Source organism: Borostomias antarcticus (genome assembly GCF_949987555.1).
Source record: "Borostomias antarcticus genome assembly, chromosome: 6".
Lineage (NCBI taxonomy): Eukaryota > Metazoa > Chordata > Actinopteri > Stomiiformes > Stomiidae > Borostomias > Borostomias antarcticus.
The window spans coordinates 26,008,480-26,023,280 of NC_140239.1; the positions used below are offsets into that span (position 1 = coordinate 26,008,480).

The following is a 14,801-nucleotide window of genomic DNA, read 5'->3' on the forward strand; positions in this document are numbered from 1 at the left end:
AATGGTTTACAGTATGAAAAGTGATCAGTGTTGCCAACTCCTCTGTGAGAGAAGTAGCTGTTGTTTCTCCCAAAAGTAGCTAGAAGTAGCTAGATGACGTAATCTACTAATTTGCATAATATGCATTTCTGAAAGAGGCAAAATGAATAGGAAAAGCAGCTCTTGCTCAGAGTGATCACGGTGTCCGCTCGCTCCACTTTGTTAACACAATCATGCCCCACATGACCAGAAAAAGTTTTTAGATTTGTCGCTGGTCTCTTGACTAATTAAGTCGCCAAGGGAGTCTCGAAAGTCGCCAGATAGAGCGACAGTCGACAAGTTGGCAACACTCAAAGGGATTCCAGAGAGGAGAAGAGTGCTGCTGTATCGCTGTCACGTCCCTATACTCCCTACACACTATTAAACAAGTAGGATATAGTATAAAAAAAGAAAGTAAAAGACAAATGCCAGCATGGTAAGACCAACAATCACCTGGGCCTATTTAAAGTGCATATCTGAAAGTGCATAACTACATCAAAATGCATATTTCAGATAGATTGCATTATGCATAAGAGACACAATTGAATCAATGATCAATATGTAATTTGAATTGCCGACAATTCTTTTTTAGTTAGGTTAACTGCTGCCACTCCATTGCCCCAAAAAGTTGCCTGTGTATCATGAGCTTTATTAAGTGAAGTATTTGGTGACACTCTCCAACTCAGCAGTTGCAGCAGATGTAAACTGAACTGTATTAAGCACTGTATTGTGCCATCTTGTAACTCTGTCCCTCCCAATAACTATTGTACAGTTCTCAGTATGACTTAATGTGTGAGTCCTCAGCTCCCTCTAGTGGTGTTCTTTAGGTAGGACACAGCAATGATGACCGTCGTGGCTGGCTGTATTATTGTTGCTGTCACCACATAAATATGTAGTTAAATATCTAGCAGGAGAGGGCAATGTGCAATGATAAACTTCACTTGTGTGTTTTAGATATATCGGCTTTTTCAGCAGGCTTAAATAGTATAAATACTCGATGCTGTCCAGCCCCTTCGATAGCTCAGTTGGTAGAGCGGAGGACTGTAGAGTGTAATGGATATCCTTAGGTCGCTGGTTCAAATCCGGCTCGAAGGAGGTCACTTTTTCATAATGTCTTTAAAAAAAATGGTTGGTGGCTATTGTAGGTTTACTGCTTTGATATTCGTAGTAGTAGCACATACTACCTACGTTAAATGCAATTATTGCAAATCACGTTGGTTAAAAATGTCAGCTAAATGACTGTCATGTAACGTAACTGACCAAGGAGAATAAGGTAGGTTATGCTGGTTAGCTAACTTGGTAGGTGGTTAGCTAGCTTACTGAGCCTGTTCAGAGGTGTCCACATTGGCGTCCACGAATATAATAGCGAGCTTGTACCCAGAACTTTTGCAGTAGCTAAAACATCTGGGCGTGGGTACTCTTTGCTAAACACAAAGTGCCTGACGGGATCATTCTGGTAGAGCGGGGGATTAGCTCAAATGGTAGAGCGCTCGCTTAGCATGCGAGAGGTAGCGGGATCGATGCCCGCATCCTCCAATACTTTTTTTTTTTTTTTTTTTTAAATCAACGATCAGCTGATCGGTGCTAGTTTTCCTCATGTATTTTTTTTATATTCTGAAACTTCAAAAAGAGTAGGTAGTATTTATATCCGCGACTGCCAGCCCACGTACGCCTCGATACGGCGTACACTCATCGTTCTCTGGTTTAACCAATCAGCACACTGATTGTGTTGCTCCGCTGTGTGGGTTTGTTTGGGTTTAAAGAGCATCTTGGTGACCTGAAAGGACGCGAACGCGAAAATGAGCACGTATCACAAATAAGTAAGACTTGTTCATTGCTTCATGTCTAATCCCACATTTCATATATATATAACGTGGCACGACAGTGACGAATCTGTCATCGAATGTCGCGTTATACGACGGTGTGTATTGTTTTTGTCCATTCGTTAGCTTAACTTAATGCTAACGTTAGCTAGCTAGCCTAGCTGTCTCTAGCCAAGCCTTTGCTAGCCTGCCTTTCCCTATAGTGCATATGTAACACAACTACCAAAGATAAATGCAAGATAATACGTATCTTATTTGCTGAGTTAGTATGTTTATTCAGCATGGTTTCTTGCTAGCTAGCTATCACGTTGTTGCTAATCAAAGCTAGTCAACACGACAGAGTATCCTGGCTGGACAGTAGATCTGGTAGATAATTTGCAAGGGCTACGTACGTTAGCCTGACACCATCAGTAGTAGACCAAGTCAACAATAAAAGCTTGCAGGGTTGTGGCTAGCTATGTAAAGCCGTGCACAGGAGAATCGCTGTCACTTGACATCAATCGAGAGCTTTATGTACCAATTGAAACGGATCTGTAGCTAGCTAGTCAGTGGGTTACGTTAGAAAAGAATAGCACTGGCTGTATTCTAGCCAGTCCACGGCCTAGCCTGAATGTTCTCTGGTAAGACTAGCTGGCCTTTTGCCAGCAGAAATATGAGCTCACTGCTTTAACCCACTCCATCAATTGTTTACTGTGCATTCTAGCGTGAATGTGGGTGTGTCTTGTTGCACTTCAGTGTGCCTGTGCTTCTGAACCTAGGATGTAATGACTATACTCATGAGAAATCAAAGCACCTTTTTCTTATTTTTCTCAGTTACAAACTCAATAGGTGTGTGTTTGGATGTGTAACAGGCTGGGTGTGAGCGCAGGCTGGCCCTAAGCACCTGAGGGGTGAGGTCGGCATCATGGAGGCACGTTTTGGCAGTGTGGTGTTCAGCTCCCGCTTCGACTCAGGGAACCTTGCACGTGTAGAGAGGGTGGAGAAGTCCAGCTCCTCTCCCTCTGCAGACTCCTTCTCTAATGGCATCTCAGGCCCTAACTCCGCCCCGGACTACGAGTTCAACATCTGGACACGCCCAGACTGTGCGGGGACGGAACAGGAGAATGGGAACCGGTAACTTGGCAACACAGAACACACTGAAGATCATTGGGAGAATCATAAGCACTTTTGAATGACATTCATTTCATCTCATGACATGTGTACATGTGTTTTTGTTTTTTTTGTTTGTTTATTTTGTGCATCGCAGGTCATGGTTCTACTTCAGTGTTCGTGGTGCCGTGCCGGGGAAGATGCTCAAGATCAACGTGATGAACATGAACAAGCAGAGCAAACTCTACAGCCAGGGCATGGCGGCTCTCGTACGCACCATACCTGGCAAGACTCGCTGGGAGAGGGTCAGAGAGAGACCAAGCTTTGAGGTACACACACATACACACACACCACATTGATTCACACTCAGAATGAGGCTTTATAAGGCTTTGATGTTGTCGTTTTTTCTCTCCTCCTTCTCCACTGTTTCTCTCCTCTCTTAGATGGTGGACGGTCAGTTCGTCCTGTCGTTTAGCCACCGGTTGGTGGAGGTGCGCGGGGGGGCCACGTATTTCTCCTTCTGCTACCCTTTCTCCTACACCGACAGCCAGGAGCTCCTGCAGCAGCTCGACCAGAGATACCCCAGCTCTGCAACACTGAGCCCCAGCAGGTACACACACACACACACACATTCACTCACATACACACATTGTGTGATTAATATTATTATTTTATACAACGCTCTTTCCGCCTCCGTCTCTGCCAGTGCGGGGGACGGTGTGTATTACCACAGGGAGGTGTTATGTCACTCTCTGGATGGCAACAGAGTTGACCTCCTGACCGTCACCAACTGTAACGGGATGCAGGAGAAGAGAGAACCCCGCCTGCCCAAATTGTTCCCCGACACGTCAACACCCAGACCACATCTCTTCCCTGGCAAACGGGTAACTGTCACCAGCAAGGCTTGGTTGTGTCCCAGGGCTGAAAATTAACACCTGCCACCGGCCAAATGCAGGGAAAATTTCCAATTGGCGACTAGATTTTGGAAGGCTATCTGAAAAATATATATACTTGGCCGGTAGATTTTTTCATCTACAGTCCCCTTGGCAGGTGACTCACCGTGAGCCAAAAAGTTAATTTTCACCCCTGGTCATCACTGTTATGGCACTAGTGGTGATATTGATGGAGGCGTGTGTGTGTGTGTGTGTCTGCAGGTGTTTTTCCTGAGCAGTCGCGTGCACCCCGGGGAGACTCCGTCATCGTTCGTGTTCAACGGTTTCCTCAGCTTCATCCTGAGGAGAGACGATCCGCGCGCCCACACACTGCGAAACATGTTTGTCTTCAAGCTCATCCCTATGCTAAATCCTGACGGGGTGGTCCGTGGCCACTACAGGTACACACACACACACACACAGACACGTGGATGCATGCCCCCCACAGACGTTCACACACACTCACACTTGACAACACTGAAACATAATTCTACTATTTATTTGTACTGTATGAAATGAACATTTTTTTGGGGGGGAAACAATTCTCTGACTGACCTGTGGTTGATCTCTCTCTCTGCTCCGCCCTGTAGGACTGATTCCAGGGGGGTGAACTTGAACAGACAGTACCTCAACCCCAGCCCTGAGCTGCACCCCTCCATCTACGCGGCCAAAGCCCTGCTGCTGTACCACCACACACACAACCGCCTGCAGCACCCTCCCCCCGACACACACGCCACCGCCCCTCCCCTCACCACCAAGCCCACCAATCAGCATCAAGCCTCGCCCCTCACTGCCCTGGAGCTCAGCCTGAACCAGCGCAACTCGGAGAAAGACTCGAACTCCGCCCACCCGGAGGTCCCGATGGTGACGGAGGAGAACGTCTGGGTCGCCACGGAGATGGGAAAAGGGGAGGGGAGTCACCGCAACGAGAACGATTCGCCGAGTTCCTCAGAGACCACTCCCTTAGTCCCCCTGGAGCTGTCGCTCACAGCCGGGGAGCAAATCCCTCCACGGGAGGGAGGCGTGGCTTACTACGTCGACCTTCACGGGCACGCCTCCAAGCGAGGCTGCTTCATGTACGGAAACAGCCTATCAGAGGAGAGCCAGCAGGTGAGAGAGACGGAGCATGGGAGCCTTTCGTTGGACATGTAGCTCTAAAGCCTAATTTATACTTTGTGAGCCGCCATTTTTGGCTCATTGACGGCATTGGGAACGTCTCGCAGGCTGTGAGCCGCTTGGCTCGTACCACCTCAAATTTCTAGCGGCTCACACCGCGTTATTATATGTCGTTATATCTCGCACATATATGATTGGTTGACTGGCCTGGAGAGACGAAGCGTTCTGTGTTGCTGGGAGATGAGAAACATTTTCTTGTTTGGTAACAACTTAGCATGATTGTGTTACTTTGTAGTCTTTGGACATGGACACAGCAGGGCACGGCTCATTGAGTATAAATGCACAGAGCTGTGAGCCATGAGCCAAAACATGCTCACAAAAAGGCTCACAAAGTATAAATTAGGCTTAAGCCGAAGGTGGATATCATGCTAACGTCGTTGGCCTGCACGTCGGTCTGTGTGTTGCTCTCTCTCTCTCTGCAGGTGGAGAACATGCTCTATCCCAAGCTGATAGCGGTGAACTCGGCCCACTTCGACTTTGTGGGCTGTAACTTCTCAGAGAAGAACATGTACGCCCGAGACAAGAGGGACGGACAGTCGAAGGAGGGCAGTGGACGCGTGGCCGTACACAAGGCCATAGGACTGCTGCACAGGTGGAGACGCGCGCACACGCACACACACACACGTACACACACCTGTAGGATGATGGAGGCGGTGTGTGTGCGTGCGCGTGAAACTTAACGTGTTGTCTCTGCAGTTATACCCTGGAGTGTAACTACAACACGGGGAGAGCAGTCAACACCATCCCTCCGGCCTGCCACGACAACGGACGAGCAACACCCCCTCCGCCCCCCACGTTCCCTCCCAAATATACACCTGAGATATATGAACAGGTAGGGGTTCGACCACATGCGCGCGCGCACACACACAAACACACACACTTGAAATACTTGATATAAGGATGTGTGTGTGTGTGTGTTGGAATACTTGATATAATTGTTGAAATACTTGATATAATTCAAACTTTATTTATTTTGAAAACTTTACAAACTTTATTTAATTGTTGAAATACTTGATATAATTGTTTGTGTGTTGAAATACTTGATATAATGCATACTTGTAAAAACGTGTGTGTGTACGTGTGTGCACGTGTGTTAGGTGGGACGTGCGGTCGCCATAGCAGCCCTGGACATGGCAGAGTGTAACCCGTGGCCGCGCCTCATCCTCTCAGAGCACAGCTGCCTGACCAACCTCCGTGCCTGGATACTCAAACACGTCCGCAACAGCAAGGGCCCGAGCACACACCCTCAGCCACGCATTCACCGGAATGGCAGCAAGGCGTCGCCGCCCAAGAGTTTCAGCACGTGAGTACTGACGTATGCAGTGGGCATTCTCGACCGAAAGCACACCCCTTTCACCTTTTTCACGTTTTGTTTTACGTTTCGGGATTATTCTACAATAGGTTCAGCTCTTCTTTTTTTTTGCCGCATCTACACACAATAGCCAATAATGACGAAAGTGAAAACAGGTTTTTAGAAAATATGCAATTTTATTTTACTGACTAAAATAGGTTATATAGGGGATACATATCTGTACACACCCCTTAGCCTAATATTTGGTTGATGCACCTTTGGCAGCGATTACAGCTTCAATGCATCTTGGGAAAGAAGCTGCGAACTTGGAACACTTGTTTCTGGAGATTTGTGACCGTTCCTCTTGGCATATCCTTGCAAGCTCCATCTGGTTGGATGGGGAGCGTCGGTACACAGACATGTTCAGCTCTTTCCACAGATGTTCAACTGGATTCATGTCTGGGCTCTGGATGGGCCACTCAAGGACATTCACAGACTTTCTCCGAAGCCACTCCTTTGTTCTCTTGGCTGTGTGCTTCAGGTCGTTGTCATTTTGCCCCAGTCTGAGGTCCAGAGCGCTCTGGAGCAGGTTTTCTTCAAGGATCTTGGTGTACTGAGCTGCATTCATCTTTCCCTATATCAGGTTCCCGCTGCTGAAAAACATCCTCACTACATGATGCTGCCATCGCCATGTTTCACTGTAGGGATGGTATTAGCCTGGTGATGAGCGGTGCCTGGTTTCCTCCAGAAGTGACGCCTGGTATTCAGGCCAAAAAGTTAAATTTTGGTTTGATCAGACCAGAGAATCTTGATTCTCAAGGTTTGAGAGTCCTTTAGGTGCCCTTTGGCAAACTCCAAGCGGGCTGTCATGTGCCATTTATTAAGGAGTGTCTTCCATCTGGCCACTCTACCATAAAGGCCTGATTGGTGGAGTGCTGCCTGGATGGTTAATCTTCTGTAAGGTTCTTCCATCTTCACAAGGATACGCTGGAGCTCTGTCAGAGTGACTCTCGGGTTCCTGCTCACCTCCCTGGCTAAGGCCAGTCTTCCCCGATTGCTCAGTTTGGCCGGGCGGCCAGGTCTAGGAAGATTCTTGGTGGTTCCAAACTTCTTCTATTTATGAATGATGGTGGCCTTTGGCCTCTTGGGACCTGTAAAGCTGCAGAAAATTTTCCGTACCCTTCTCCAGATCTATGCCTTGACACAAACCTGTTTCTGAGATCTGCAGATAATTCCTTTGGGCCCATGGCTTGGAGTCTGCTCTGTCATGCACTCAACTGTGGGATCTTATATCATATCCCGAATCATGTCCAATCAATTGAATTTGTGAGACAAAAAATGAACTCAATCAGAATAAGTCTGTAACGTAATAAAATGGTGAAAAGGGTGTGCAGACTTTCCGGCTTGACTGTATCCTCCCAACATTCATGCTTTGTTTCTCCTCTTGTTGCGTTTCCAGCTCTCTCTCCAGCTCGGCGTCGGAGAACGCGCTGAGTCGCGTTCGCTCCAACAGCCACAGCAGCAGCAGCCAGACCCCGTCCCCGAAGATACACACCTCTCCCAGCTTCACCTTCGGCTGCCCCCCGCCGCCCCGCCCCCACGCCCACGGACAGACCAGCACGCACTCTGTCCGCGGCGGCGGCAAGGCCCTCGGCCCCGTCAGAGGTAAGACCGTCTACCTCTTCGCCTCTCCTCTCTTTCGCTCTTCCTCTCCGTCGCTCGTTCTCTCTCCCGCGGCATGTCCTCTCGTAGCGCCGGGGCGTGTCTGAAGGACGGTGACCGCTTGGGACGGTCCGTGTAGCACAGCTTTGGCCTGAGTCGGGGTGAAAGGGGGGATGTATGTGTGTGTTTGGGCAGCTGCTCCCAGCCAGCCGCGGTCAGGGGTTGAGTGTCTTTCCCCCGGGACGGAGTGGCCCCCCGATGGCCAGTAGTCAGAAGTCCTCGGTATAGAATGTGCGCTGGGAGAAAAAGGCGCAAATGATGTCAGATCGGGGACTTGAGCCTCAGCTGTGATTGGCTGAAGTGAGAGACACTAACTTGCATGGCTCTGATCCCTGACCCCGTTATGACCTGGAATCTCTGAGACACCGCTGCTCTGTGTGTGTGCATGGCTGTGGTTACAAGTTCCCCTGCACCTGACTGAATAAGCCCTAATCAAATAGGGTGAACCACAAAAACCTGTTTCACTACATGGCAAAGGATCAGGGTCAGCTTCTATGCAGTGTATGTGTCCTGCATGTAACTGAGACTGTGTGCTTGCATGCATGTGAATGTGCATGTACGCGTGTGTTGCGTGCGTGTGTGTGTGCGTGGTTCCCCTGGGTGTGTACCCTGCACGTGTCTGAGCAGGAGTGTGTGTGTGTGTGTGTGTGTGTGTGTGTGTGTGTGTGTCTCCCTCTGTAGACACTAAGGCTCAGGAGAAGAGACGACCCCTCCACCTGCGTTCAGTACTTCGGTCTCCTAGCAACAGCCACTCGACCTCCTGCCCCCCGCTCTCCCCTCCCTCCTCCTCTTCCTCCTCCTCCTCCTCCTCGGTGTGTGCGGGGGGCTCCTGCCCCCTCCCAGCGTCCGTCAGTATGGCAGGTCTGTACTCCCTCCAGCCTCCCAGCCTCTCCTCCCTGCTCCCCTCCCTGCAGGCCCTGCCCCGGCCTGGGCTGCTCTCCAAACTGAGTCCCCTGCTCCAGCAGGGCCTAGCGCCTCCACTCGCCTTCATGACCGACGCCAGCACCTCCCAGACTGGGTCCACAAAGGACTGAGCGAGTGTGTGGTTGCGTGTGTGTGTGTGCGTTTGTGTGGGGAGTTGAGTTTGTTTGGTGCTAGTGTCAAAGTTTTACGCTCCTCTGCTTTCCACTGTGTGTAACACCTGCCACATCTGCACCTTACTACTCCTTGTTTCCCAAACTCACTACATTTTCCGACACACTAAGCTGATAAATTAATACTAGCCCAGTTCTCGATAGTAACAGGATGTTTTTTTATATTTGTAATAAAAAGCTAGCCAAGCAGACTGACCAGTGTTTATAAGCTTAGATAGGAAGGCCCTGTGTAAATCATTCAGATGTGTTCAGAAGTCGCCTCATATAAGATGCTTCTTTTCTATTATCCCAATCGAATACATTCACAAGCATCACATTGTTCCAGAACAAAGAGGTGTTTTCTTCCGGTGGCCAAATCATGAGATTGAACACATCGGGCTACTCCCTGTAGATGATGAAAAGACATTCAAAAAATGTATTTATTTTGCCATGATGCACTTTTCACTTCTGATGGCATGGGTGTGTGAGAGAGAGTGTGAGTGTATATTCCGAATGTCGGTGTGTTGTTTTCATAATCAGAGTAAAACAATGTGGCAGATATTTTGTGTATTTTTTATTCATTTTTATTCTATTTTGCCGTTTTATTATTTCTCTTTTTTATGCTATTTATCAATGGTGTGCGACAACACACATTCCCTGGCCTAGCCTCCAGTAACCCGAACCCTGGCTCTCCCTCAGCACTCATCTCTACAGGGTTAGGGTTAGGGTTAGAACCCTGGCTCTCCCTCAGCACTCATCTCTACAGGGTTAGGGTTAGGGTTCGAACCCTGGCTCTCCCTCAGCACTCATCTCTACAGGGTAAGGGTTAGGGTTCGAACCCTGGCTCTCCCTCAGCACTCATCTCTGCTCTCTGGCAGCTTCTCTTTTTAGCTTTAAAGGTTTCCTCACAAACTGAGAGAAGGCCTTGACAGCCTGGAACTCACTGTAATCCTGATAAATATGTAACGATTGTTTAATGGCGAATTATTAATGACAAGCACAGACTGCAGTTGACAAGTATGTTATCCAATGTTTCTGGAATTGCGTTTTGAGTTATGGTTTAATTAAGGTGAGTCTGAAAACTGACGGATGAAGTCAAACCATGGAGGAAGACAGCTGTACAGTATGTGTTTAGAACCATGGACGAAAGTCTAAGTTAAGTCTAGGTTAAGACAGTTGTACGTGTTAAGCTCATCATCATTGTTATTTTTATACCTTTGATATTGTAATGTGTGTCACTGGTAGGTTATCCAGGCAGATGTGTGTTAGTCTGTGTGGCGTGTATAAATAGTACAGTTGAAGCGTGATGTAGTGCATTGATACCCAGGGTCCCAACCAAGTGAAGCAGGGTTTAAGGTAGTAAAGGTGGCTGGTATTGTGTTTTGTGTTTAGCTGGCATTACATTATCTGTAGAAGACCTTATAGAGTCGTATTATAATGTGTGGGATTAGGATAGATGGAGTCAGATTATATATTTGGGATTATATTTAGCATCTGATCCAGTTCATGTGCTGGTGCTTGTCTATAGTCTCTAGACCTTTAAACCAGAGAGGCCAAGCTCTGTATGGATCTGTGTTGTAGGTGTCTGTTTAGTACCCTGTTTTGTCCTAGAATCCAGCTGTTGTCTGTCCTGCTCTATTCCAGTTTCAGTGCTGTAGTGTAGCTGTGGCGTGCCTTGCTATGGTCTCCATTAGAACCACTAGGTGCTCTCCCTAGCCTCCTCTCTCCCTAGCCTCCTCTCTCCCTAGCCTCCTCTCTCCTCCTCTCTCCCTAGCCTCCTCTCTCCCTAGCCTCCTCTCTCCCTAGCCTCCTCTCTCCTCCTCTCTCCCTAGCCTCCTCTCTCCCTAGCCTCCTCTCTCCCTAGCCTCCTCTCTCCCTAGCCTCCTCTCTCCTCCTCTCTCCCTAGCCTCGTCTCTCTCTCTGCCAGAGTGGGCCGGTTTCCAGTACGGTCTCCGCTGACTTCCTTACCGATGCATCTCTCCTTCCCTCGATATCTCACCCGAGGGGATGCTAACCGATGACCCCCCAGGTCCGAGACGTTTGCGGTACACATGGAAGTTGAGAGAGGGAAATAGGAAACGTCTCTGGGTCTGCTAGCACTGTGAAATCACAGGTCCCGGGTTTTATTGTGTCTTTGTGTTTCGTTTCCCCTGTCGGGATCAAATTAACAGAAAAACTCCCTCCCTCCTACAAGTTGTCTTCTGTAAAGGTTTCCTACGAGATGAGTGCTGTTTCTCAGTATGGTGCTAACCTATCTTCCTATTCCAGGCTGTGGTTGTGTTACTGTATCTCAATATCAACCTATATAACTGTGCTGTCTATAACCCCCCACTCTCTGTTCAACCTCTGGAATAAACTATCCCTCTGTGGAGAAACTACCATCTGTGTGTGAGACTTCTACTCTCTCCTGCTGAGTGTGTGTGTGTGTGTGTGTGTGTGAGAGAGAGAGAGAGAGTGTGTGTGTTTATGCTCTAATCAAATGTATTATCAGACCTCATCTGACATCTGGTCAAAACGCTAACCCACGCACACACAGCGCCTGGCTTTCTCTAAATAAACTAGAAGACAGCCTCCCTGGGCTCCAGCCCACTCGTTAGCATAGCCATGACAACCATGCACCACACAGGCATCCCTCTGTTCTGATGATGATGTCATCACGGTAGTCCTACTGTACCATCTGGCCAACGGCTGTCAGCTAAGTAGGCGATGCCTCACCACATTATATAATTCATACAGATAACCTTCTGTCTCACTTGACAATCATGACCAATATGGAGCAGTCATTGCTGTACACTACATTTCTACCCGCAACGTTTAATGAAACCCCTCCACAATGCTATGGTCGCTTAGCAAATTTGTGAACAAAAAATGGTTTTGGATAAAATGGCGCCGTAAAGTTGGATGGACGTGAGAAATGGGACAGGGCTTCATGACTGATGTGCGATGTCCACTTCTCTTCCTTCCTGTTGTCCTTGTTCCTGTTTCTGCTGCCCTCCTCTGGTGGCCAGGCTTCAGCCCCCCTGACCTACTGTCTGGAGGCCAGAGGCGGGACTTCCCCTCGCGAAGTGGACGTGGAGGGAGGGGGGGACGGGCCGTCACGCAAACACAGCAGCCCACAGAGACACACACACAGGTGAGCTCTCAGCACACACACACTCCCTGACACACACTGTCTAGTCTCGCTGTGCTGTGTCTTGTCAACCCGGAAGTGTGATACACATTTTCTATTTCATTTTAACATTTATGTTCTGTCCTGTTCCATTTTCTTATTTTACTTTTCTTAATACCAACTAATAAACTATGTTTTTATTTATTCTCTAAAACACTGTATGCTCCATTTGCTTGTATGAACATGCGCTATATATATACATTTGACTTTGACATACTCTTACAGCCCACACCTTCTTGTTCTTCTGTGTCTCTATGTCTCAGGCTGCTGGGAAAAAGGGACCCCATCACTTCCTGTCATCCATCGAGTACAGCAAGTAAGTGTTCGCCTGCCTGTCGCTGGGATTGCTTTGGACAACCGTGACCGTACATGATAAATGGTACATGTTTTGTATGTAGACACTGGCCGTTGTGATCTAGTCTCGCATAGATTTCTCCACATTTTGTTTCGCGCTGTTCCAGCACTGGAGAAGGGTCTGGCTGCACCCGATAATCATTCTGAGATGGGGGGAAAAAACACTATTTCTTTAAACCACACAATCACAATTGTCTTGGGCGGTGCCAAGCTTGTTTGTTTTTTTTCAACAGTGCCCTTGCAAAACAGTGTTGGGGGATTGACTGTGATTGGTGCCACTGGAATTGAGCGGTGCCAATTGAAAGGCTTATCTCAAAAACCTACATCTGTTGAGCCAGACTAGTTGTGATCTGATGGAGTCCCGTCTGTATGCTGCCTGTCTAGGTGCGAGCTGCAGCCCAGGGCCAGTCGCATCCCCGTCTCGAGGGCGGAGTCCACCACAGCCCCGCCCACCCAGGGTCTCAGCCCCTCCCCTTCTAGGAATAGGGAGGAGTCAACCACCATGAGGGTTTGGAGACTCCTCAAACCGGGCATTCGCAGACACCTGTCAGGTATGCTCATACACCCTTTGTCACATAGTGCATGGGTGGTGTCAGGTGTTTCTGATCACCAGGAACGAGGGTCCTAGATAAAGTGTAACCCCTTAACAATGCTTTAATCTCTGGTATCTCACGTCTCTGGTATTACACATGCAGCTGACCCATAGCCAACACCTCAGCTGCCTCTACAAACACTTCTTATATGTTGCAATAGAAATGGATGCGCCTTCCCCAAAAAATAGACTAGTAGTGGTGCTAAACCAAAAATATGAACATCAAAAAGGACATCAAAGATGCATGGTAGCACTCACCAATAAAAGATACATCGACAGATCCTCTATTTCACCGGTTGATTTTTGGCGTCAATGAAACATCCTAACGTTTCGGCCAGAGGCCCCTGAATTCAATCATTGTGGATCATTACTTGTACCATCTGATTCCAAGCTCATTCATGCTCTGAGGAAGGCCTCTGGCCAAACGTTAGCATGTTTCATTGACGCCAAAAATCAACCGGTGAAATAGAGGATCTGTCCATTTATCTTTTATTGGTGAGTGCTACCATGCATCTATGATGTCCTTTTTGACTTCTCATGGTGTTGTCCTGTGTGCTGTTGAAGGTGTACCAAGAAAGGAAGGTCCTGCTCTAGGCCTGGCCTCAAGAGCTCCACTGAAGAACCCTGACAAGAGTTACCTCTGCAGGGGGGACAATGTCATAGAGGCCACACCTGAGACAGAGCAACAACAGGTAACACACACAAACACACTTTCTACTCCTGTTGAGACGCTTATCATGGAGTGGTTCTAAAAGCCCATTACTTCATTTTGACTCTATAGGAACAGAATCGCAAGTACACACCCCAACACACACACATTTATCATTTGTATATTTCTACTGTTATTTTGTGTGCACTTTATATGCTACTGTAATGTTTCAGGAAGAAGGCAGGAAGCAGCAGTTCTTCCCAACTGGGGTTAATTTGCACACTTAAACAACACGACATACAAACTGCTCCTGGGGTTAGTCACGTGAGGGGAAAGGGCAGACACACACCGGGGAGAGACAGAAACGGAAACACAGAGAGCCTTCATGCACTAAACAAAGCCACTCCCCCTGGTACTACCACCAATTAGGACTTCCATCCTTGTCATTTCACTACACTTCGTTATTTTTTAACTCTTGATTTTATTCTGTACATCTTCTGTTCTGTTTTCTGCTGCTGTTACGCCCGAATTCCCCCTCAGGGATTATTAAGTAATATCTTGTCTTAAACAGTGTATTTCTCACTAGGTCCTGCAAGAGTCTGAGCCAGTGCATTCTCTGCCTGAGCCAGCGACTGTGTGAGACAGCGCCCCTATGTGGAGAGGCCTGAGCACAGCACCTCACCTCTCTCAGGCTGGAACGACCTACGTTTACCTGCACCAGCCAGTCTGCTGCTAGGAGAAGGATGTCTGCTGCATATATATATATATATATATACACACACACATAAATATACACACACATGCGTGTGCACACACTGCACTACTTCAGAGCACTGCTGCATATCTTAATCAAGCATTCCAAAGAGCCAATACTGAAGAGAACTACAATATACATTTACTGTGTGGGCAAAGA

The 14,801-nt window shown here is 47.9% G+C and overlaps 1 protein-coding gene across 5 annotated transcripts; it reads left to right on the forward strand.

Moving 5' to 3' along the window:
• The first annotated feature begins 1,767 nt into the window (after positions 1-1,767).
• agbl5 (AGBL carboxypeptidase 5) lies at positions 1,768-14,713 on the forward strand. Of its 5 annotated transcripts, XR_014630483.1 has the most exons (18): positions 1,768-1,838; positions 2,693-2,954; positions 3,088-3,259; positions 3,374-3,540; positions 3,637-3,814; positions 4,085-4,263; positions 4,453-4,972; positions 5,461-5,630; positions 5,735-5,870; positions 6,136-6,341; positions 7,789-7,994; positions 8,733-8,912; positions 12,133-12,257; positions 12,557-12,609; positions 13,032-13,198; positions 13,804-13,931; positions 14,021-14,300; positions 14,475-14,713. XR_014630483.1 is itself a non-coding variant. In XM_084439353.1 (17 exons), the coding sequence occupies exons 2-17, from the start codon at positions 2,746-2,748 to the stop codon at positions 14,111-14,113; spliced, it is 2,889 nt and encodes a 962-aa protein (XP_084295479.1). In that variant the 5' UTR covers positions 1,768-1,838; positions 2,693-2,745; the 3' UTR covers positions 14,114-14,713. The 5 variants fall into 5 exon arrangements, 4 of the variants coding, with proteins under 4 accessions (XP_084295479.1, XP_084295482.1, XP_084295481.1 ...); XM_084439353.1 differs by having other exon boundaries at positions 14,021-14,713; XM_084439356.1 differs by lacking the exon at positions 14,021-14,300.
• The last annotated feature ends 88 nt before the right edge of the window (positions 14,714-14,801 follow it).